This window comes from Sitophilus oryzae, unplaced genomic scaffold, assembly GCF_002938485.1.
Source record: "Sitophilus oryzae breed Bouriz unplaced genomic scaffold, Soryzae_2.0 scaffold_358_pilon_pilon, whole genome shotgun sequence".
Lineage (NCBI taxonomy): Eukaryota > Metazoa > Arthropoda > Insecta > Coleoptera > Curculionidae > Sitophilus > Sitophilus oryzae.
In genome coordinates this window covers 2,348,168-2,373,105 of record NW_022146927.1, presented here as the reverse complement: position 1 = coordinate 2,373,105, position 24,938 = coordinate 2,348,168, and the positions used below count along the sequence as shown (strand labels likewise).

Genomic DNA, 24,938 nt, shown 5'->3' with positions numbered 1-24,938 from the left:
TTATGAGATTTCGGGAATAGACAAACACCTGGGTACCCATCCAGTTCAAAGGACCCAGTCCAAAGGAAAGTTTTCAGGTCTAAGGAGAGACCATAATTATAAAGTCGGATGAAAATGGAGAATAGATCAATTTGCGCAGTCTCTCATTTTACTATAGTAAGGAAATTCCTCAGCCAGAGACATAGCTTCCTCTGTACTTATGCTGTGAAGTGGTTATAGGATTATATGAGGATGTATAAATAACCTTTACCACAGGAGAGAGATTGGATGTATTATTTCTCCACTCTCGCGAGGCAGATAGAAATGGCAACTCCCTCGGAGGATGAACATCTTCTCTTGTCCGAGGGGGATGGTAACCAATTAGGCCGCCAAAGAACGCTACTGTCGCCCCTACAACAGGAAGATATCCATGTATGTTAGTTATAATTTTTGTATGGTGAAGTTACTATATTATCAAGACATTATAATTTTTGGGGTTTCGAGAGTGAATTAACTCGCCTCTCCTTCCACTCCAGTCTGCATATTCTTGCGTCAAATTACACTCAGTAGGTCTTTGCAAGCATGGTCTTTGCAGACACCATTCCCAATGAGAATTTAATTCAGGGATTGAAAAATGAGAGGATTTTAAAGTTGATAGGATTGACAGACGAAGCCGTGTGCTGATTTTGTCAATCTAAAGAAGAAACGGCCAGAACTGTCGAACTATCATAACAACTTGTAATAGGAAATAATAAGCCATTAATAAGGAGCTATTTAAAGGGCAGAGTTTCCAAGTTTTAAGATTTTGAAAAAAGATTGGACTGTACAGACGTAATTTAGGAATGCAGAAGAGAACCACAATAGACTTGATTAAAGATCGAGTATGGTTACCGCACCTTAACAGTCAACGTCAAGAATTAATGTTAATTTAACACTTTATAAAATTTAAAAAAATACAAAGTTTTTTTTTTTTTTTTTTTTTTTTTTTTTATAAATAAAGAATTTATACTTCGGTTTTTCAATAAACAGTATACAAATAAAAACATACAAAAAAAAAAAAAAAAAAAAAAAAAAAAATATTATAAAGTTATTTAGTTATAAACAGAATATCACTGGCATAGTTACATTTTGTAAAAATTTTGTTTTTTAACCCCCCCACAAAATTAACCTAGTGGATATTTTATGGTTCGACTCATCGGTTTAAGGATGATCTGTTAGTAGGATGAATACTTGGTGGCTCTAAAAGAATCCATTTACTCATTTGAACTCCCTATTGATGGATATATATAGAAGAAAAACTTGTAGTGGTTACGCCAATTATATTTTGACAACAGAATCAATATCCGGTTCGGAGGACCATATCATCAAATGTACTGATTAATACTAGGGTAGAGCTTACATTATTTCCTCTCTAAAAACTCTTAGTGCAGTTAATAGCATAAGTTTTTGTGCTTGATGGGGGTATAACGTATATAATCGCGGGTTTCCTTGTTTCCAGTTATGAAATGCAAATCAAATAAATTAATTATATTTTTTTAATTTTTAACTTTTTAATCTTTAACAGTATTTTTATGTGCAATTAAGTTTAATAAATTATTTGATATTCTGAAATAAAATATACTTTGGAGCTAATCAATTTCTAGAATACCCGTACATGTTGAAAACGTACCTTGATAAGTAACTACTACTCGGTACTTACAAATCTTCGCCATTACTCGATGTATGAAGTATGTGTGATGCGACGTATCAGAAGAATTTCGTTTCCACTAGCATAGAGAGCGTTGTATTCTTCTTCATTGCCGACTAGCTTTTCTGCGCCCTGAAAAGCCGCAGTACGTGGTGTTTCCGAAGGCCCAGTCCACGGTCGCTGATTAACGATGGAGTTTTACTAATTTCCTTCTTCCGTCATTGCGTTACTATAGTTTTGCCTAGTCTGGTTTTTCGTTTACCTAATAACTTTTGTTACTGTCTTGATTGGGCCAATGATATTACACTAATTGTCTAATCTCTATTTAAAGGTTAATTCATATATTTCCCTAACAAGAAAGTTCACTTTTCAAGCTTATGGTAAACTGCGTGAATGGACCCTATGCCATATCCAGTATCGAGTAGGGACGCCAGGTCAGGAAAGTTCGTTCTCGCAGTTATATAGGTCGCTTCGGTTTTATATATTCTTTTGATGATGATAATGTTATTAATTAATTTTTAAGCCTTCCAATCCAGAAACGTACTTCTTTTAGTTATGGTAAACCTGGCTGCTGATGGACACATGCATCCCAGTTCGAAAGGACCAGTCCCAGGGAGAGCTTTCTCGTTATATTTCGGTTTTAATTATATTCTTTTGATGATAATATGGTATTTTAATTAATTTTAAGCCCCCAACCGAAGAATCATACTTCTTTCGCTAATGGGTAAAATGCTGATGGCAACATCTGCCATCCAGTTGGAAATGACCCAGTCCAGGAGGGCCTTCTCGTTATATTTCGGTTTTAATATATTTTTAATGAATAATATGTTTTTTTAAGGTAAATTTAATTTTTACCCCTCTCAATCCAAGAGACGTACTTCTTCAGCTATGGTGAAGCTGCTGATGAACACATGCCATCCAGTTCGGAAGGACCCAGTCAAGGAAAGTTTTCTCGTTTAGATTGTTTAATATATTCTTTTTGATGATTTGTTATTTAAGAATTTAATTTTTACCCCCTAATCGAAGAATCATACTTTCTTCAGCTTATGGTAACTGCTGATGGATACATGCGATTCCAGTACGAAGGACCCGTCCAGGAAAGTTTTCTCGTTATAATTCGCGTTTCTTATATATTCTTTTGATGAATATGTTTATTTAAAATAATTTTTACCTCCCATCCAAGAAACGTACTTCTTTAGCTAATGGCAAACTGCTACTGAACACATGCCATCCAGATCAAAACGACACAGTCCAGGAGAGTTTTCCCGTTATAATTCAGTTTTAAAAAAAAAAAAAAAAAAAAAATTATATAATAATTGGTAATTTAATAATTAATTTTAACCCCCCAACCGAAGAATCATACTTCTCAGCTAATGGTAAACTGCGTATGATGGACACATGGCATCCAGTTCGAAAGGACAGTCCAGGAGGGCTGTCGTCATCGTTATTTTAGACGGTTTTAATATAACACCATACCAACAGGTAAATGGTAGGCTATTAAGATAAAAAAAAAAAAAAAAAAGTTTCTTTTAATTCTCACTCAAATGGAGTTATGTTGGGTCAATAAATGACCAGGAAGTACCAAAGATATTTCATGGGTCATTGGAAAATTCCTTTACTTTGAAACTAAAAGAACTGCCTACCAACTTTTTATTAAGATATTGTAGTATGGGCCTCCTATATTTTATACGTGCCTCCCGGCGCCAATTTTTTTGTAGAAAATTTAAAATGTGAACTTATAGCGTATAAACATACAGAATGTGGATAACGTAGGAGGTGACAACATTGCATTTCCTCCAAGCACTTTAAAAAAAATCGGAAACTGAACAAGCTGCACTCAAAAGTTTGTCAAAATTTTCCGGAAAATGTCAAGAAAAATATAAAAATGTTAACATTTTTTTGCAATAAAAACCTCATGGGCGTGTTTTTGGGGTCGAACTATACTACCAGTTAAAATACTTGCACTTATTTCTGGGACACCCTGTATATTACATTATTATTCTTATTAGGTGGTATAATATTATTCTAATATACTTGTTCTGTTACAGGGTGAGCAAAGCTAAGCACGTTGTCGAGAAAATCAGTAAGTACATAAAATGCTTTAAAATATTGTCTTCCCTAAACAGTATGTCCCCAGATTATCTTTACAAAACTAAAAAAAAATTATTATTGACATTTTGAGAAAAATGCATTCTTAATAAAAATTTGGCTTGTTCTAAATTGCTTAATCCCATTTATACTTTTCCAAATTTCCATACCGTTTTAGAGAAAATAAAAAAACATGAAAATATTACTATGGTAATATCAGTAATATCATTTAGATTTCATTCTTTGATAGATGGTTATTATTAATTTCCATTAACATCATATTTTTCAGTGTTGTTTTAAATATAACATTACTTCTTTAACATTTTAAAACAGCAAAAAATATGATGTTAATTAAAATTTTATTAATAACAATCTGTCAAAGAATGAAATCGAAATGCTATTACCATATGAACAGTTTTTGATTTAGAAAAATTCAACTATGTTTTTCTACGACTAGCCTAGAAAATGCAGTTTTACACAGGGAAAACTCGATCTGAAATTGGCGTTTTGCAAACTGTTGTGTGCTAAGGATTTACCGCACGACATGTGTCATTTTGCATACGACATGTGCCAATTTTAACATTTTTAACCTCCAATGTTTAGCTGAAACGCCAAACGCAACGCAGCCGTAAGAAAAGTGTCATCATTACATCGCAAATTATTTCACAAAACTGACAGAAACTGAGCGAGTCTGCTGCTAATTTGTAGTCGTAGAAAAAATAGCGTAAAAAACTCGTTCGAAAACTTCTTTGTACATTCGTTCGACTTGTGGCAGCAAACTGTCGAACTCGTGTGCAAAACGTCGTTTTCGAAACTCGTTGTTTAATATACTATTTCATGGTTTTCTAAATTTTCTCGGAAAAGTATAAACGGGATTAACCATTTTAGAACAAGCAAATTTTTTTTATGACGAATGCCTTTTTCTCAAAATGTCAATAATAAAAAAGTTTTTCCTCTTGTAAAGACAATCCGGGGACATACTGTATATATTTCGAACTTTAGAATGTTATTGATGCTAATACAAAACGCAATAACTAGTTCAATTTCAGTTAATACCCGTACCGCAAACTAGTATATTAAAAACCAAATTCCATTTGTCGAATCTGCTCTACACGCTGGCCATGCTGGACTCTAACGCATCCTGCTATGGTTTGGTACTGCTAGCAGCAGCAGTCGATATTCGGCATCTTCAGGTTCCTGACCCCTACTCTTCGGTACCTCCGTCTTTTTCTTTTCCTTCTTCTTCTTTCACGTTGCCTTCCAGTATGTGTGCCTGTGTGTGTATATGTATTTCCTTTCCTTTGTGCCCATATATGAACGTTCACCTTGAGGAAGGTGTCTTATCGGTAGGAGTGCTTGAATATCGACGGTTGCCGAGTTGATAGACCCTTTTTAGAGGGTTATTTGTAGCGATTTTTTTTATTTGTTTATACATTTTATAAACGTTTTTGGAATGAAAAATTAGAAATTAAATTTTATGTTTTAAGTCAGCTTTCGAAAAATGACCTAAGTCATTAAAATTATTTAAAACAAAAGAAGACTTAAGTTTTCTGTGAGCTTGCGGTTCTGTTTGAAACTAGAGGCATGGTATTAAGCACATGGAAGTGTGAAGACAAAAATAATTGAACAGGAAGAAAACAGCAATGACCTGAATATTCTTCATGTTGAAGAAAAGAGAATCATTGGCCTATTGGGGAAACAGTAAGAAAAAATCACAGGATCTTTTCCCGAACGATTTATTCCTGTGGAGCACACTCAAAAACTGCTTCTATGTATAGTATACTAAATACAGAAATTTAAATGAACTGAAAACTACATCTCTGTGGAATTCTAAATATTCTCCTCTTAACAGTTTTATATTGTGAGGCGTGAATTTTAAAATCATTTGCGGTATTGTTTGGCTGCGAATGGGGAACTATTGCGCGAGGCCTGCAGTGATCGAGTAATGAACAGCAAACAAGTCATACACAGCGAATACTATTCTCAGTTCAGCTAATTCATTTGTTAATGATCATTCCAATTCAACAACAGAGATACCTTATACAACTCTTAAACACCCTGTGGTTCCATCATGTCACAAACGTATCGTTCCTTGAACAAGCTAACTGCGAGTATTGAAGTCATGGTTACAAATTCCCGCTTAAGATGGGCTGGTCACGTATGCAGAATGCAAGAAAACCGCATACCAAGATCTCTGCTTTACGGTGAGCTTGTAGACGGTAAGAGGAGGCCGGGTGGTCAACTGAAAGGGTACAAGGACATTTTCCACTAAAACGGAATGGAAATTTGGAAAAGTATAAGCGGGATTAACCATTTTTAGAACAAGCAAATTTTTTTTTTATAACGAATGCATTTTTCTCCAAATGTCAATAATAAAAAGTTTTTCCTCTTGTAAAGATAATCCGGGGACATACTGTATATATTTCGAACTTTAGAATGTTATTGATGCTAATACAAAACGCAATAACTAGTTCAGTTTCAGTTAATACTCATACCGGAAACTAGTATATTAAAACAAAATTCCATTTGTCGAATCTGCTCTACACGCTGGCCATGCTAGACTCTAACGCATCCTGCTATGGTTTGGTACTGCAGTCCCAATTAAAGGGGATTAACATACAGAATGAGTGGGAAGAAGCAGCTCAAAATAGAACTCAATGGAAAAGATTGTAAACTCAGTTAACAGCGACAACCAAAAGTAAAAAAGCAAAACAAAGCAATGAGATTTTGAATGTCCGGAGTGCGGTAGGCTGATAACATCACGTATCGGGCTTTTCAGTCACAGAAAAGCTCATGAAAAGAAAACGCCTTGCGTGACCATCTTCTTTATGTGTGTGTCGAATACTCGTCACCGAGTAATGGCAGTATGTATGTAATAGTATTCCAATTCAGAGAAAAGTTAACCAACCAAACCACATAAATTCTTGTAAACAAAAAAAACGTGACATCGAATTTGAAACTGACAAAATCATATTTTTGCTGGTATCTTAATTGTAGCTTTCTCTAGGCCGTATTATAAATTTTTAGCAGTTTGAGGGTAGATTTTTGCAAATAACTTTTAGATGCCTATTCCAAATAAAACGTTATTCTAGATGAAAGTCCAACTTTAACGCCTTTTCAAAAAAGTCTAATACTATTTTTGCATAAAATCATCTATGATATTTCATCTTTTCAAAATTTACATGGGATTTACTACCTATGTCTCGAGTTCCGGTGCACCACACGGTATACAGGGTGTTTCAAAACAAATGCGAAAAACTTCAGGGGGTGATTCCTTGTTCAAAATAAAGGGTAGTTTGCTTCATAAACGTTGGGTTAAAAGTCAACCATTAGGGAGATATCGCGGTACAAAGATGGCGGAAAAATAATGTTCTTATTTTTTATCTTGAAAACGAAAAGAGATAGACTAATGAAATTTTATGGAAGCATTACTGTTATGGAAACACACTTTCTGGTAATTTTTTCACTTTTTTAAAATGAGTGGAAGGGGTTGAAATAAACTACCCCTATCATTCTTGTTAACGAAATTTAAAGAAAAATCTTATCAAACACATGCAAAAAAAAGAATTTGGATAGTTTAGTTTGTTTAGAAACTTTTTTATCTCTTGTATTTTTTTTATAAAACTCACCGATTTGAAATTAAAAAATAAAATGTAAAGCATTACATGTCAGGACTAAAAATATTTTTAGATTAAGAATCTAGTTATAATAATGATAATAATAATAATCTAGATAATAACGTATTGCAGTAGGGTAATGTCAAATAAAACAATATTAGAAACATCCTAAAAAGTGACAGCGGCCGACTAGATTTTTTCCTAAAAAAATTACAGCTGCCCACTACATTCTTTATCTAAAAATGTTTTTGTCCTGACATGTAATGCTTTACATTTTATTTTTAATTTCAAATCAGTGAGTTTTATCAAAAAACACAAGAGATAAAAAGTTTCTAAATAAACTAAACTATCCAAATTAATTTTTGCATGTGTTTGATAAGATTTTTCTTTAAATTTCGTTAACAAATGATAGGGGTAGTTTATTTCAACCCCTTCCACTCATTTAAAAAAGTGAAGAAATTACCAGAAAGTGTGTTTTCATAACAGTAATGCTTCCGTAAAATTTCATTAGTCTATCTCTTTTCGTTTTCAAGATAAAAAATAAAAACATTATTTTTCCGCCATCTTTGTACCGCGATATCTCCCTAATGGTTGACTTTTGACCCAACATTTATAAAGCAAACTAGGTACCCTTTATTTTAAACAAGGAATCACCCCCTGAAGTTTTTCGCATTTGTTTTGAAACACCCTGTATATGCTCATAAATACTCTGTAATTTCAGAATTCCAAAAAATAAATCCATTATTATACCTACAAGAAATTTAACAATGTAAAACGGCTTTGTTTCACATTTGATTGAATATGTCATTGTATACTTTAGAGAAGAGAGTACGACACAATATATGAGGTTCTGTCGAACGATTGCTGAACATTCTATTAACTCTGATTCTATATTCATCTAAACGTCATATTTCGTGGATTAGATTGTAAATGCAAATAGACGACACGTGCTACGGATGAAAAACGCAAAACGAACTCAAGTGAAATTCGGAAAATCCGAATAAAAAGAGCGCCTTCGATTTTTGCTCGGAAAACTGACCTTTTCATCGTTCCTGGATGGACGCAGATCCAGAAAAAAGAACACGGCGAAACGGGCTTCCAGCATCGGCTCCAATTATCGTACTTTTTTCCACTTTAATTGCCTTCCAATCGGAAACTTGTTTAAAATAATGGATTTTGAAATTGGGTTATTAAATATTTAGTGTTGGTCCTTTTTGTAGAGGGACTGGGTGCTCTGTGGAATTACGTGGAAGTCAAGAACAAAACATACTGAACCATAGATAATTCTATGTGATTTATCTCTATTAGTTGAAGTATTATTGAATGTACTGAAAGTTACGCGAAATGCATGTCGCTGGAATATGCTGGGAATAACCAAAAGTGACCGTAAAAGAATATAGTGGATACGACAAAAGACCCAGGTAATAGATGTCATCCACAGAATCAAATCTCTCAAGTGGCAATGGACAGAACACCTGGCAAGAAGAACGGACAACAGATGGACCACAAAAATTACAGCATGGTACCAACGAGGAATTAAGAGACCTAGAAAAAGACCTAAACTGAGATGGGACCATGATATTAGGAAATTGGCAGGGACAACTTAGTAATATTAGGAAATCAAATCTTAAAATATTTGAGAATCAAAAAACTAATTGCCCATTCTCATAGCCACTTTATTAGGGCTTTCTCGTAGTTTTACCCTATCTAATACCCATATTCATAGGAACTTTTTTTCATATATTTGATGAGGAATCAATGAGTACTTATTTAAAACTTTCGCAATATTTTTTAAAGGTTGCTGTTGTATTCAAATTCAAAATGCACCAGTATAAACAAATGCACAGTGCGTGATCAGCACGTGCCAGCGGCGAAATCTACCCTGATTGGCCGGCCAGCCATAGAGCCGTTGAGGTATGCGGTTGAGATTTTTTTACAGGGTCGGCTTGCATAGCGCGTTAAGGAAAACTGTTTGATAAAATAAAAATGCTTTTTAAATTTATTCCCAACCAAGCGAGTAACATCAGAACGGTCAACTATTTCAATAATAATTGTTGATCACTTCGTACAAGTTACAAGTTACAAGTTACAAATAGAGAAAATAATATTTATGTTTGCATAAAATATTTTTACAATTAGTACACACGTACTTACTACAAAAAGTGAAAAGTTATATATTTTATATAAAATTATTATTTTGTAAATGTTAATAAAATTATAAATTTTGTAAATCTAATGTTAGTAAATGTAAAAAAAAAATAGAAGTCTTTTATTTACTGGTTTTTCAAAAAAAATGTCGTTATACTTTAAAACGGATAATACAGCAGGCTACGAAAGCATGTTAAAACTAAGTGCTTTTTTTGTTAACTAAAATGTATTAAATTATGTTATAATGCAATTGGTCTTTTAAATGATGTAAAAACGTTTACATCATTGCATTTTTTGCAAATAGTATTATAGAAACAGATACCTATTTATACCGATATTCAGATATTGCTGTCAATAATGAAAATAAATAAATCAGTAGTACCAAATAAAAAGATAATTATTTTAAAGGACAAATTAAGTACTTTTAAAAAACACCAAATTTGTTAAAATCGGTCGTGCCAAAGAGTAATGTAATATTTTAATATTCCCTGCCCCCTTCCCATCACTTTATTTCTCTAATTATATGTAGTTTGATAAAAATTAAAGGTAATTATTGAGAAAACTGGAAATCGTCCGATTTTTCACCAAAATTAGTATTCACCCTATTTTGAGGTCGTTGATTACGAATCTGAACATTTTCCTGGCGGTCTCTTATAGTTTCAACATAGAATTTTACTTAATTTCTCATATTTTTAAGGTTTTCTAGCACATATTTTGTTAGGCATTCAATAAACAATGAGGGTTTTGCTATTTTCTGTTACTTTTTAATCAATTCTATGCATAATAGAGGAAATTTGCTAGGAGAGAGAAAGAAGAATATATGAAATGTCAAACTTCCATCTGGTCTTAATTTTCTTTGTTATTTTGTTAAGAAAAGTGTTTTTCAGTAAAATTTTGGACATTTTTCAATCCTCAATCAAGTGTGGCTTTTAGATAAACCATGATATAATAAAAATATAGTGAAATTATTACTTTATAGGGCCGAAATAAAGAAAAATTCAATGTTGAAATTATTTTCCGTTTTTCTGAAAAACGGTAAGAGACCGCTGGTTGGTTAGGTTTGGTCAGATTCGTAATCTACGACCTCAAAATAGGGTGTATACCAATTTTGGTGAAAATAGGGCGATTTCCAGTTTTCCCAATAATTACCCATTTATATAATATAAATTTCCATCATAAAATATAAACAATAGTAAAAAAATCATAAAAATATACATAATAATTTTATGATTTGAAATATCCAACCTTAGTGCGGTCCTGGTTATATTACTACAGCGTTCCTGTTCACGTGCTTGCCTCATGTCTCTGTTTACGTTTGGTGCATCTTGGGATTGAATTTACTATAGACTTGGATCAAGGCAAATTAATAAAATTGCGTTTATCTCATCAAAGAGGCTAAAATCAACAAAATATGAAGAGACACCTTTTAATCGGCATTAAACTGCTTACACTATTTCGTTAACAAGATAAAAAAAAGTCAGTGGCGTACATGCTTTTTTTCGAAAAATATTCCAGTGATAACCCATATGCACGTCCCTGATGAATATGTCGACACTTTTAGCTTTAAAATATGTCGCATTTATAGTAGAGGTGTGTAGTTCGGGAACGAACTAGTTCCAATGAACTATTCCGACCCCGGAATGAAAGGAACTAGTTCCTGGTTTCGCAAAGAACTAGTTCCTCAGGACCTATTCCTGGATCGAGACTGTGACCGATATATAATAATATGCGACGACGACGGCTCGGCCAGCGCGCGTAGACCGATGGTAGGCAAGAGTGGGGAGTGCCAGCCGTACGTTATCGGATCCGGACCTAGAGGAACTAAATAAAAGACTAGTTTAAGTTTACGTACGTACGGATCGGGCCAGCGCGATCGATGCTGGGCAGGAGTGGGGAGTGCCAGCCGTATGTTATCGGATACGGACCTAAAGGAACTAGAGGAACTAAATAAAAGACTAGTTTACGTATGGATCAGCAAGCGCGATTGATGCTAGACAGGCGTGGGGAGTGCCAGCCGTATGTTATCGGATCCGGCCATAGAGGAACTAATTAAAAGACTAGTTCACGGGAATCTATTCAGTCGGCAGATCCGAGATATATTACAAGGCGACGACGATGGATTCGGCCTTGTCTATTGCCACGGCCTGCGTAATTACCACAGAAACTTGTCGTGGATACTGTTTTTGATTTTTAGTTTGTTTTTTAAATAATTTATGGGAATGTTTCACTTTAGGTCCCTAAAATTAAGAAATTTAGACAAAAACAAAAAGCTTGAGGAAGAATGCATTTTTTCGTAAAATTTTTGTAATATTTGCTCCAATTGATTTGTGATATAGTTTTTTAAACTCTGATTTGAGTTTCTTTTTTATTTTTTTTATCTGCAATAAAACTTACCTATATGTTTTTAACATATACAATTACACGTCTCGTTATATCTCCGTACATTATAAAAATTATACAGATCATACTGTGAATAGTTCTGATTGACAACGAAACGCATTAGCAAGCAAGGGGTATGTCAATGTTAGTCGGGAACTATTGTGAACTAAAGACCTAGTTCAAGGAACTATTCCTCTGGAGGAACTAGAACTATGGAACTAGTTCCTCCCAAGGAACTAGAATTCCTACTTCTAATTTTTAGTAACTTTTATTTTCAAAATTTCATTCAAAACGCTAAAAGTATTTGAAAGAAAATTATAATAAATCGAAAAAATATTAAGACTTTAACACCCTGTAGCTACGAAACAAAGCAGAATCGGATATAGAATGTCACTAATGTAATAATTAAAACACCCTATACTGTACTGAATTGGAAGTATGTTAGAGATGATAGTTCAGAGGCAATTAAATCCTCAAAAATTTATGTCTGGGGTACATTTGTACCCCTCCCGCGGTTATGAAGGTAAATTTAAAAATCAGTTTAATTATTCGCTGATTTCCGTTATAGAACGACTGTTTTAAATGAAATATCGAAATCGGGACGCTGGCAAGCAAAAATGGCGCAGGTATTTTAATTGGATTAGTATGAAAATTGGCATGATTTTAACGCGTACGCATAAAAAATCGAGGTGGATAAATGAGGGCCGATGATCGTAGAGGGGACCGCGAGTAAATAACGCCGAGTGAAATATCGTGAGTCGACAGCTGCGTCTGAATTCCTGCCGGATGATGGAGCGACGCGACCCAACAAGGCAGCGAGCTGTCCATTAAAAGTGGCCGGTTTTCCGTGCAAACGGAAATTGCCGCCATTTTCATTAGTAATTTCGTTGATTTTGTTTAATTATTACGAGTAATTATAACGGGCGTAATTATTTTATAGGAAAACATGCACAAAGTTTTTGTAATATGTAATTATACAGGGTGAATCTTAAATAAGTGCAAATATTTTCAGGGCTGGTAGATCTCGATAAAAGAAACATGTTTTCCCTTTACCGTTTCTCAAATAACTCCAAAATAACTGAGATATTTTACTTTGAAAATTTCAAAAAATGTGATTTTTGATTTAAATTTTGGAAACCACTGGATCTTTTCTCGGTTTTCTTTGAAACAGAAATCAATCAAGACAATTTTGATGAATGTTGTGTAAACCACGAACAATCGCTGTCGATAACTGCTATTTTTTGGAAGTACCGTCATCATCATCATTTAGCTTATTCCGTCAACAGCCGAACAAAAGCCTCCCTCAACTCTAGTCATTCCTTTCTATTTTGTGCCACTTGAATCCAGTTTTCAGCCACTTTCTTAATATCATTTGTCCATTGACTAGGAGGTCGTCCTCTGCTTCTATATAGGCCTCGTGTTTTGGTCTCCATTCCACAAGTCTCTTTGTTCACCGTCCATCTGTTATCGTAGCAACATGTCCTGCCCAATTCGATTTAAGATGTAAGACAGATATCACCGCATCTCCAACTCCTGTTCCATTTTGTATGGTATGATAGGGTTTTTTATCTCTAAGTGTAACTCCCAACATGGACCTTTCCACTTTCCGTTGCACCTGTATTCTATGTATATTCTTTTTTGGAAGTAAAACCTGTTGAGAACTGTTTTTTTTATATAAAACAGTTGGAAATAACTGTTTATTAATTAACAGTACCTCTCAACTTTCAAACATCTAGACATCCCTCTATAGACAATTTTGATGAATCTTGAGTGAACCACGAACAGTCGCTGTCAAGGCACTGTTATTTTCATACCTGTTATATTTTGGAAGTAACACCTGTTTACAACTGTTACTTATAAAAAACCGTTGTCAATAACTGATAGCAGGTTTCTACTTTCAAATATCTAGACCTTACCTACTACAAACTTCTGAACAATCTTGTATGAACCACGATTAAATTCCCGTTAAGGCACTGCTATTTTCATGTTGAGAACCGTTATCTATACTAATATCCCAGTTCTTTCAATCAACGCTAATATATAAAATCCTTAAGTGACTGACTCACTGATCAATAACGGTCAAGTTTCCGAAAAAAAAACACTAAACACGTATATTTTATTTTGTTTTTTTACATATTTTAAGATTTTTAAAAAATGTATACAGGGTGTTTCGAAAACGGTCATTGATTAATCACGATCCTGCTTAAAGTGCTTGATGTAAAAAGCTGATTTTTGGAAAACGGATTGACTTTAGGGTGTAGAGGTTCGATAAGAAGGGATTTTTCGAAACTCGAATTCTAAGGGGGTGAAACCACCCATCAAATATTAGAATATTTTTTATTTAAAAACCGGTGAGTTTTTCGGAAAAACTCTTAAACGCGTATATTTTATTTTGTTGTTTTATATATTTTAAGATTTTTTAAAAATTTATACAGGATGTTGTGTGTGCATAAAATATGACCATTGAGTAATCACGATTCTGCTTAAACTGCTTGACGTTTGAAGCTGATTTTTTGCAAACGGATAGACTGTGGGGTGTAGAGGTTCGATAAGGAGGGGTTTCTCGAATCTCAAATTCCAAGAGGGCGAAAACGCCCCTCAAATATTACAATATTTGTTATTTAAAAAACGGCTAGAAAACGCTGGGACACGCATAATTTATTTTGTTTTTTTACATATTTTGAAATTTTTTATAAAATCATACAGGGTGTTCCAAAAAGTTGGGTAATTGATTAACCACGATTCTGCTTAAATTGCTTGACGTAAAAAGCTTATTTTTGGCAAACGGATTTTTTGAAAGTCAAATTCCATAACGAGATGAAACTACCCCTCAAATATTACAAAGTTATATAATAATATCGCCATATTGTTTTTTCTCATGCTGACATAAATGTGAGAAAATTTTATCCAGTTTGTATGTTAATGGATTTCTTTCTTTGCTTTATCATCACCATTACAAATGATTAATTCGACGCGAACGAAGTCGCGAGTACTAGCGTGTACTCTAGCGTGTCTATAAATAAAATAGTTGTAAAATAACTGTTCGTTGATTTTATTAACAATACGTCTCTACTTTCAAATATCTGTACCTCCTACTACACACAATTCTGATACTAATTGAAAAGTTTCCTCTCCCGAAGCGCTGTCAGTCGTCAGTTTGCGGTAGTGGCTACTGTTCCGCTCGCCCGGTCAAACGATCGATCCTGATTGAATCCGCCCGATAATATAAATCAATCGTCGATTATAAACAGACTTTATTGTTTATGGTAATATGGCGGTCGGGCCTGTGCCCGATAGAACCGGACCGTCTGTGTGCGTTCGACATCAAAACGGCCCTAATTCGATTAGAAGGGGGGCCGAGGGGGTAAAGTTTAGGACTGCGCCCCCGCATTGGGGCACTGTTTCATCGCCCTCTTAGTTCACTGATCTTATTTCTCATTTCGGAAATTTTTTGTGGGAGCGTTGTAGTATTTTTGTGATTTTTTTTTGATTTATTTTCTGTCTGTATATTAAACTTAAAACAGAACTCAAGAGCCTGGAAGGCTCCAACCGTAACCTGGAATTGGAATCCTCCAACGGTCTAAGACACCCGAAGAAATTTCTCAGAACCTTTTTTTATTAGGAAATTACCCTGGAGGGAGGAAAGGGAACTTCTACCAGTATATTCTGCAGATAAAAAAAATAAACATATGAAAAATATAGCTATGGAAAAAATATTTTTTCCATAGCAAGTTACGTTTTAAAAAATATTCAGGAATTATTATTTCAAGGAATTTATTACGAGTAGAAAAAAATATTTTGCTGGGTTGGCGTTGGTTTCTATGTAATTTGACAAATAAATAAAGCTGTCTCTTTAGTTGTCAGTTTTGAGTCAATATTTTTTAATTCTCTTTCCTGTCGATTGCTGATTGAATTGGAGACAGAAATGGCTCAAAACGAAATAAGTAAATTACCAACAGATATTCAGGCTGAGGCGACAAACGCCATATCCAAACTACTTCCATTTGAATCCCGAATGACTTATGAAAAGGAATACAAACATTTTCAAAAATGGAAGCAATTAAAAAACGTGCGAGAATAAATAAAGTTTTTAACGTATCCTCGCTATTAAAGTATCATTTAATCTACCCTTGCGGTTAAAGTACTATTTTATCTATACTATTTTTGATAGATATAAGGCAAATTTAAGATTTGCTATGGAAAAAAATGATTGGTATTTCCGATAAACGTATAGATACGATAGACTGTACCTACATATATGTGCAGGTAGTGAAATAAATAAAGAAAAAGTTTACAAACCAACCAATATTATTCATCAACATCATCAGTTAAAACCGCATTTCGAACATCTATTTGTATTGATTAGCGATCAGTTGTCGTTCTTTTTTCTTTTTGGGGACCCAGAGCCGGCCACTTCATATTTTGTGTCGGTTTTTTTGGCCTGTGGGCCGACATACTCGCGATACCTCCATGTCTGATGTACCTACAGACCGTTTCTTCTTCTTCTTCGTCTTGTTGCATTTCTTTGACTCCTTTTTTTTCAAGTTACAGCCCAAACATCGATACGATACATTGTATCAGTCGGGTTCAGCGATTTCTTCAAGAAAATTTCATTATTTCAATTGCATTTTCTCACTTTACAACATCATTAGCCTTCAAATAATATTACCAACGTTTGAGATACCTATAAAGAACAAAAATATAGAGAACAAATGACAACAAGTGTCAAATCGATTGATTTCAAGATGTAGATTGTATGTGTTCTCATTTCTTGAATTCTAACTCATCATACAGTCTCAGGTCTTTGACAAAAGCCAGTATCTGAGACAGGTTTTACAGAGGTTAGTTCCCATCTCCGAAATCAGTCGTGTTAAAGTTTTTGCCATGAATGGTTGATGTCTCGGCGCACTCAGTGTTCTAGTGTTTCCCCATTTTCTCCACAGAATCTGCATTCTCATTGTTGTTTTTTAGCCTCAATCTACTAAGAGGTTCTTATTTAAATCAATGAAACATTACTTGATGTCATTTGTAAAAGTGAAATCAATACATCTCAACATCTCCAATCAAGAATACAAAATGCATTTGGAATTATAAGAAGAAAGTTCAAAGATCTATAAATAAAATTGAACGAGAAATAAATTTGTGCAATATGGAGGAATGGTAACCCTTTCGAACATGTAGAGCATTAGAAAGTAGTTTGTAGAAGTTGATTTATTTATAATAACTACGATTAATATTATGCATCTTAATCTTATCTTTAAATTGTTGACTCGGATATTATTTATTTGAATCTTCCAATTGGCTCGATTTTTCTTATTCAGTATTAATTAGCGCTGATCAATATTGTTGCGATGAATTTAATCAGATCCAATAATTTAAAAAACAGAGTGGGACTTGAAATTATTTTAAATAATAATTAAATAGTTTTCTTGTAGTTACTGTACCCAAAACAAAAAAAGTATAAAGTGTGGCATATCATTGTACAGGGTGGGTCAAATTCGACGCTTTTAAATGGAAACACCCTTTTCTATAAGAGATAGACGAAAACTAATATCGGTATCCAAACCAAACATGATGGTGAAAACCGCATATCGATATCTGTTACCGTTTCGGAGTTACGGGGTGTTTTTCAAAAATATGCACTTTTAACAAATCGTTGTAACTTCTTTGTTATGAAAAATTTTGTATTTTTATGAAAACATTTCCAAAGCACCTTTTTACGTAGAATTTAATGGTTTAAGTATAATTTTTTTAAAATTAATAATTTAAGAATTATCAACAGAAAATTTGATTTTTTATATGGGACACCCTGTATATTTTTAATTAATTGAAAATAATTTAAATTTACCTTTCCAAAAATATAACACACTTGATATTTTGCTCGATTCCTCTTCGAGATATAGAGTATATAAAAATTCGCCCGCTTTAAATGAGTAGGCTTTGAACGGCACCGGCTGTAATGCAAAAAAATCTATCTGTGAGCTTCAATTAAAACGAAAATAGTATTTGCTATGAGAGATGCAGAATTTTATAACTATTTAAAATATATTTAATCAACATCAACATATTTAAACTATATCTAATAACAATAAAAATAAATAGCAAACCAAGACATGAGATTTTGCTATAGGTGTTCGACATATCGACCGTCTTCTGTTATGGATAGACGGGGCAGTTTTTGAACATTTCTCGCGGAATTCATTAACTCATTGGGGGTGAAAGATACCCTCTCATAACTGCTAAGTAATCTAATTCTTGTCTAGATTATACGGAAGAATAAGGAACTTTTATTTTTTCGCAAATATATCGATAGAATAAGATCCATGCTAGCCATGTTAGAGCTAAGTCAGGCGGCCTCGACGGCCAACGGCTGGAATCTTGGTTGGCTATTCAATTATTCTTGAAATTGAATGCAAAAATTTGCTGATAACTTCAGCGATTAGAGGCGGTGCGTCGTCTTGCTGGAAAAATATGTTTTCGAGTTCCATTAAGAGCATATCATCAATAAAGGGTCCAAAGCCTACTAGTTAAAAGTGGCGAACTTTTAAAAATTCTGTCTTTCGAAGGGGATTATAACAAAATATCAAGTGTGCTATATTTTTGGAAAGGTAATTTTAAATTCTTTTCAGTTAATTAAAAAGATAGAGGGTGTCCGAAATAAAAAATCAATTTTTTTTGTTGATAACTCTTAAATTATTAATTTAAAAAAAAATTATACTTAAACCATTAAATTCTACGTAAAAAGGTGCTTTGGAAATGTTTTTATGGAAATACAAAATTTTCCATAGCAAAAAAGTTACAGCGATTTTTTAAAAATGCACACTTTTGAAAAACACCCCGTAACTCCGAAACGGTAACAGATATTGATGTGCGGTTTTCACCATCATGTTTTTGATGAAAATTGAGCTCCAGAAACCGATATTAGTTTTCGTCTATCTCCTATAGAAAAGGGTGTTTCCATTTAAAAGCGTCGAATTTGACCCACCCTGTACTCAGGAGACCGAATTCTTTCAAAACCTGAAATAAAGAATGCAGGTTCGTATTAAAAAAAATTAAGTTGGCCTCTGTATCTCACAAATTATTAGCTAATTTGAAGATTCAAAAATACTGTTGTAATATAGTCCTAATAAATTGGCTATGGGAATGTGCAATTCGTTTTTTTGATTTTCTAAAAAGTAACGACAGGAAAAATTAAAATTGATTTTCAAAAAAAATCGATTTTTCCAAAAAACTCAACAATCTTTGATTTTTTTAAACTTTTCTGAAGGTGAACATCCCAAAGCGTAACCATAGTATAAGGAAACTAGTAGATTTACTCCTTGTCAAATCCTTTGTTCCTTTTCTGCCACTTTATATGACCTTGTTCTCGCCTCCCGTGACCACTGACGTAGCTGTATAGTTGTGGTCTATTAACTAGGCAAAGTATAGTCGTGGCACTCGCCGTAATTTCACAGATATGTATTTAGAAAAATATGAGTTCCCAATAAAATAAAATAAAATAAATTGATCATCGAGTAAAAACTTGCTGGAAAACAGAATGTTTTCACATTTCGTGTAGGTAACAATTCTTCTGTATCTGAAAATCTTCTGATGGGAAGAAATGCGGAAAATATATATAATGACATATTTTTATATTATTATCTATTTCAGAAATGTTCTACAATTTTTTTTTGATTTAAAACAAGTTTAATTTTCTGTAGATAACTGGATTCTATTTAAAGCACACTGCGGTGTTGTCATCCTATTTCTTATTGTTTGGTTAAAAACATTATATATGAAAAGTGGCAAAAAACTAGAGTGAATATAACTTTATTAATACTTAGCTATGTTTTCTTAAACATGACAAGGACACCAGAATAAATTCGTGTAGAAAAATTTACTTTATCGTATACAGGGTATTTTTTATGGCGTCACCAAAATCGTAATATTTAAAATATTGTATCACATTTTTTTTAAACGCAACACCTAGTATATTATTTTTCTTTCAGATGTAGAATTAAAAAGTGAACATTTTTTGTATTTAAAGTATTCTTAAATTTTTAGGCGTTTTGCAAATATTTTCTGTATTTCATTACATATGGGATTTTCAACGATAAAATATCAGACAAAGATCATATTAGGTGGCTTTGATAAAAATTTACTGTTGAAAGAGCTATATGTAATATAATACTGTGAATATCTGCGAAACCGTTAAACATTTAGAGAAACACTTTAAATAAAAAAATGTTCACTTTTTAATTCTGCATCTGACCGAAAAATAATATACAGAATGTTGCATTTAAAAAAATTGAGATACACCATTTTAAATATTCCGATTTGTGACGCCATCTCCATAAAAATACCCTATATAGAATAATGTATATAGAATGATGTAAAATAATTAAAAAAAAATAAAATTAACTTTACCATAACTTTTTTGTGACACCCTGTATATAACAAAATATTTTAGGATACGACCCTTTATAAACCTTGAAACATATGAATAAAACTTTTTTCACATCTTCGACAAGAACGACGATATTGGACTTCCTCGCAATAATGGGCCACCCTGTATATTTACGCTGGTTTAAAGCTAGGTGTGGCACTTTTCTTCCCTCAAATATAAACTCAATATTTTGTCTATAATATTTTGAATATTGTTATGTTACGACCACTTATAATAAAAAATAAATAAAATAAAAAAATACAGTCCACTAAATTTATAATAGATTATGCTATTATAAAATTTTTTCATTTAAAAAATATGAATAATTTGCGGAGACTTTAGATGTACAAAATATTTACTCGAAAATTGTTTCAAAAACCAATCTATATAAATTATCTCGTAAATTATTATTGGAATGAAAATTTTATGGTAAATCCCCTGACCAAAGAATATTTTCATGCGCATATTTGAGACAACCTGTATATCTAAAAAACTATTTCTAAGATTTGCCCACATGCTAAAAAAAATAATAACATTTAATTAATTACATAATATCTCAGCTTCTAAAATAAACAAATATAATTAAATGTTTATTGATAATTACTATCAGCTTGCCGATTTACATCCGATGGAAATCTAAAAAAATTCAAAGAACAATTTTTTGAATTATTACTACAATTAATAGCAGCACACAGTAAGGCACTAATTTTTTGTCAATCCGTCTCTGCGCTGGGACGCAACTCTCGAACCTCGCAGCTCGACGGACGGAATTCAACTGAAACGCTTTGCAAGCTGCCGATATTCGACAGCTTGCAAAAAGTGGCAGAAAATATTTGCGAGAGCGCAACTACTCTTTTCCTTAAACTATGGCGTAACTTTAACCATGTTCGTATCTCTTACGCTTATCAAGATACCACCGCTCGTACCCAGAATTTGTAGCACCTTGTATAAAAAATCCTATGTGATATACGAACTTTCTGATCGACCCTGTATATCTATCCCTATACAATAACTTCTTATATTTCTTCAGATATATAAAATGAAAAATGTATTAAAGTCAAGAGACCGACAACATACAGAAAAATAAAAGTATCTACCATTTTATAAAGATGCCGTCTTTGAAAGGGAGGGAGACTCACATATAAGGACGGTAGAAAAGTCCTGTTTAGCTGGAAAATGCTCTCAAACGATTTTCCCGATGTTGTTTATTAAAGGAAGAAGTCTAAGTCTGCACGAAAATATATTAAATTGAACGTAGGAAAGAGAAGAAGGTATATAAAGGGGCTTTTTGTCGAGATTCTTCCTTGATTGAAAATTTTATCAGCATCTTTGATAATTGAAAATATTAATTAATGAGATTTTAACTTGGGGTAAAAAAATAATTTATAAATTTCAGTGGCTTTTTTCAAGATAGGTAGGTATATTATCTGGGCGCACAGCAGTGCCCCCGCCAAGTCGAACACAGCCGTACCATCCTTTTCTCGAAGGTATTATATTAGCGGCACTTTTGACCACCCTGTAACTTCGTTGTGGATAAAGCAAGAATATTAATTTTCACTACACTTGAAGACATACTATAGCTGGCTAGTTTACTAAAATGTCTAGTAATTATTCCTCATAGTTTATGAATTATCGCTTGTCAAATTTCTTTAATTTCGACATTGACTCACTGACAGATCATCAAAATTCTCAGGTACTTCTAGATGTGTCACGAACTCCAAATTTAGAATTTTAGGTAGCTTTAACCAAAGGTGCTTATAACCAAAGGAAAAAATGAAAAATCTCGAAATATCCTTATGGATTAAAAGTTAGCTGTCTAGCCGCTACCGCTAACTGGCTTTTCAGTCGAGAAAAGGGTAGCAAACTAGAATCCCATCAAAAACATAGAATATCTCATGTAAAACCAAGTCAGTTTATTTTATTTAGTCTCTCCTTAAGCACCTATTCAACAATTTTTGTTATAAATTGTTACTATTAATATTAGTCACCTTTATTTCTATAATTATTATAATGTCCTTCCTTAATGTTTTTATTGAAAAGTATGAATGTATAGAACATGTTTGTAATTAGTCGCTTGACATGTCACGTGACTGATATGTCAAAGTCAAATTTTTTGTTATAAACATGCTGAAGAAATTTCGTATAACGTTTTTTGCTTTTCACTGTATAAAACATATATGTAATAACATTGTGTAGGAAATATAGGAAAGTCGTTCTTTGAAACGGGCTCCTGTATCTGCTCGAGTTATCGGAAAATTATTTTCCGTATAAATCAAGTTAACGAGACAGAGTATTTTTCTGGAAAGACATCCTTAATAGATGTGAGCAACTTACCCGATATTGAAATCAATATTTTCCAAAATATAGAAAAATCCCTCCTTAACAAGGCGATTTACTAAAAATTTTCCTTTGTGTTTTCCTCATTTATTTCGATATCAACATGTTGCATTTTTTATATTAAATACATATATCATTTTATTTTTTTTAAACATAACATTCATTTCTCTTATATTAACATGCATATTAGGAAACATGACGAGACGACAACCATTTCTACCATAAACTTTGGTAGGAGTGATATCGGAGATGGAGAACTAGTGATGTAAAGGGTAATATTACCGATAATTTTGATAATATTACGTAATATTACCGCGAGATCGGTAACACTGGAAATATTGCTTTTTTCCCCTCTACTCTTTTCCTCTTTTTTGTGAAAACAAGATGGGGCTACTTTGTTTCTTGTCTAAAAAACTTTTTGGGCACTAAACACTCATTAAAAAGCTTAGCAGTTGATGATAGTCCAGATATTTCTGATGCTCAAACACAGTAAGACCTCTGCTTCGAAACGAATTTTGGCTACAAATAGAAGCAACTTATGTAGCAAAGTATCAGATTCGTCCTTTGCTAGATTGGAAAACATCCTAGCCTATCTATTGTTACGGATTCCGTGGGTCCACTATTTAAACTCACGATAAAATACTTAACGAATTTATTTGTTTCACTCTGTACACACAACTTATACTATTTACAACACAACTTATGCAACTACTATTACTCTAACGGTATTTCGCGGTATTTTCCAACTTCAGACTTCAGACTATCTTTAGACTTTAGACTTCAAACTTCAAACTTGTCCAACTGTCAAAGCGCGGGCCTTATATACCCCCTGGCGGTTGTTTCTAGATTTTTCTAAAGAATTCTATAATTTTCTTTACTTTCTGGCAAATGCGCCAGGTTCCTCAATGCACGTTGCGATTTTTTTTAGCAGTATGCAGTTATGCAACCAGTAATACACCTTGACATTGCCCCCTTCTCAAATTTGATCGTCCCGATCAAGGTTTCCTGTCTGGTATCTCTTCAATCGATCCAGATGAACTACTTTCATCTTACTTCTAGGGCTGCGTTGAATCCAGTACACAACATCCTCTTGATGACTGTATAAGGACCTTCCCATGCTGGAGTTAACTTTGGGGACCTTCCTTTCTTGCGCTGTGGGTTATACAACCATACCCTATCGTCTTGTTGAAATCCCGTAGAATTAGCTCTGAGGTCGTAACGAGCTTTCATCCGGTCACTGGCTAGCGTAATCTTACTTCTCACGGCCTTATGAATTCCCAATAATCTTTCCTTCCTAACGATTCTTTCGAACGACAGTCCAACGTTATCTTGTTCCATTTTTCCTCCAGATCTAAAATAAGTCTGTTGGCTCTAACAGCCGCAACCGAAAAGAATCTTTAGTAGATATTTATGGATTTGTCCATCGGCAAAGAAGAAACAAACTTACCGTGGAAAGGGCCGGAAAACTTACTTATATTGTCCATAATTAAAATTTACTAAATGGAGAAGAACATCCAAGAATGGTAGAGGCTGCTGAGAAAGGGATAGAAGAAGAAGAAGATATCGATATACCAATAGATTTGACTCAATTAAGTAAAGAGAAAGAAGAACCATATGACAAGATTGAGGATGATTTACCATTATCCACTTTATTACGTACTATAACATACTCTTCTTTGACTCTGACTAGCTTAAAAAAACGTTCTTGTCTTTTTTTTGTATATGTTTTTATAGTTTTGAGATAAAAAAATAGTATACAGGGTGATCCGAACTGTATTCCGGAAACTTCGGCAGCATATTTTGCAGATAAAAATGAGTAAAGATGTTCGTATAGATGTATGTCCAAAAAGGCTTAGTTTCGGAGATACAGGGTGTAGAAGTTTCATTTTTATTTCGATTTTTTCTAAATAATTTCTGCAGTAACGTCAATATTTGGATTAAAATTGGTGTCTGGGAGTTTTTGACATGAGAAATTTGATTTTGATGTCAATATGACTCTTACTTATAGAAGGCGCCCCCTACATATTTTTTAACTGGTTGGAAGAGTAATAACTTTTCGTCCGTACCTGTATCGTCCGTACTAAGTAAAAAATATACATTTACCTAAAAATATACGTTTTTTTTACGTAAAAAAGGTCTCTTGGTAAAAATCGCTATGTTCTCGAGATATTTGGAATCGAAATTATCAATACCTATCTTCATTGACATAAGTCATAAATTGACTGAAATTTTTGACTATTTCCGGAATACAGTTCGAACCACCCTGAATATTGTAATT

General features: G+C 33.3%; 1 protein-coding gene across 1 annotated transcript in view; it reads right to left on the bottom strand.

The window, feature by feature from the left end:
- LOC115884827 (beta-hexosaminidase subunit beta-like) overlaps positions 1–23,998 on the bottom strand; it is a 38,941-nt gene extending 14,943 nt beyond the window's left edge. Inside the window, 1 exon segment of the mRNA XM_030903526.1 lies at positions 23,924–23,998. Coding sequence (XP_030759386.1) covers positions 23,924–23,998 — 75 coding nt within the window.
- Between the last annotated feature and the right edge of the window lie 940 nt (positions 23,999–24,938).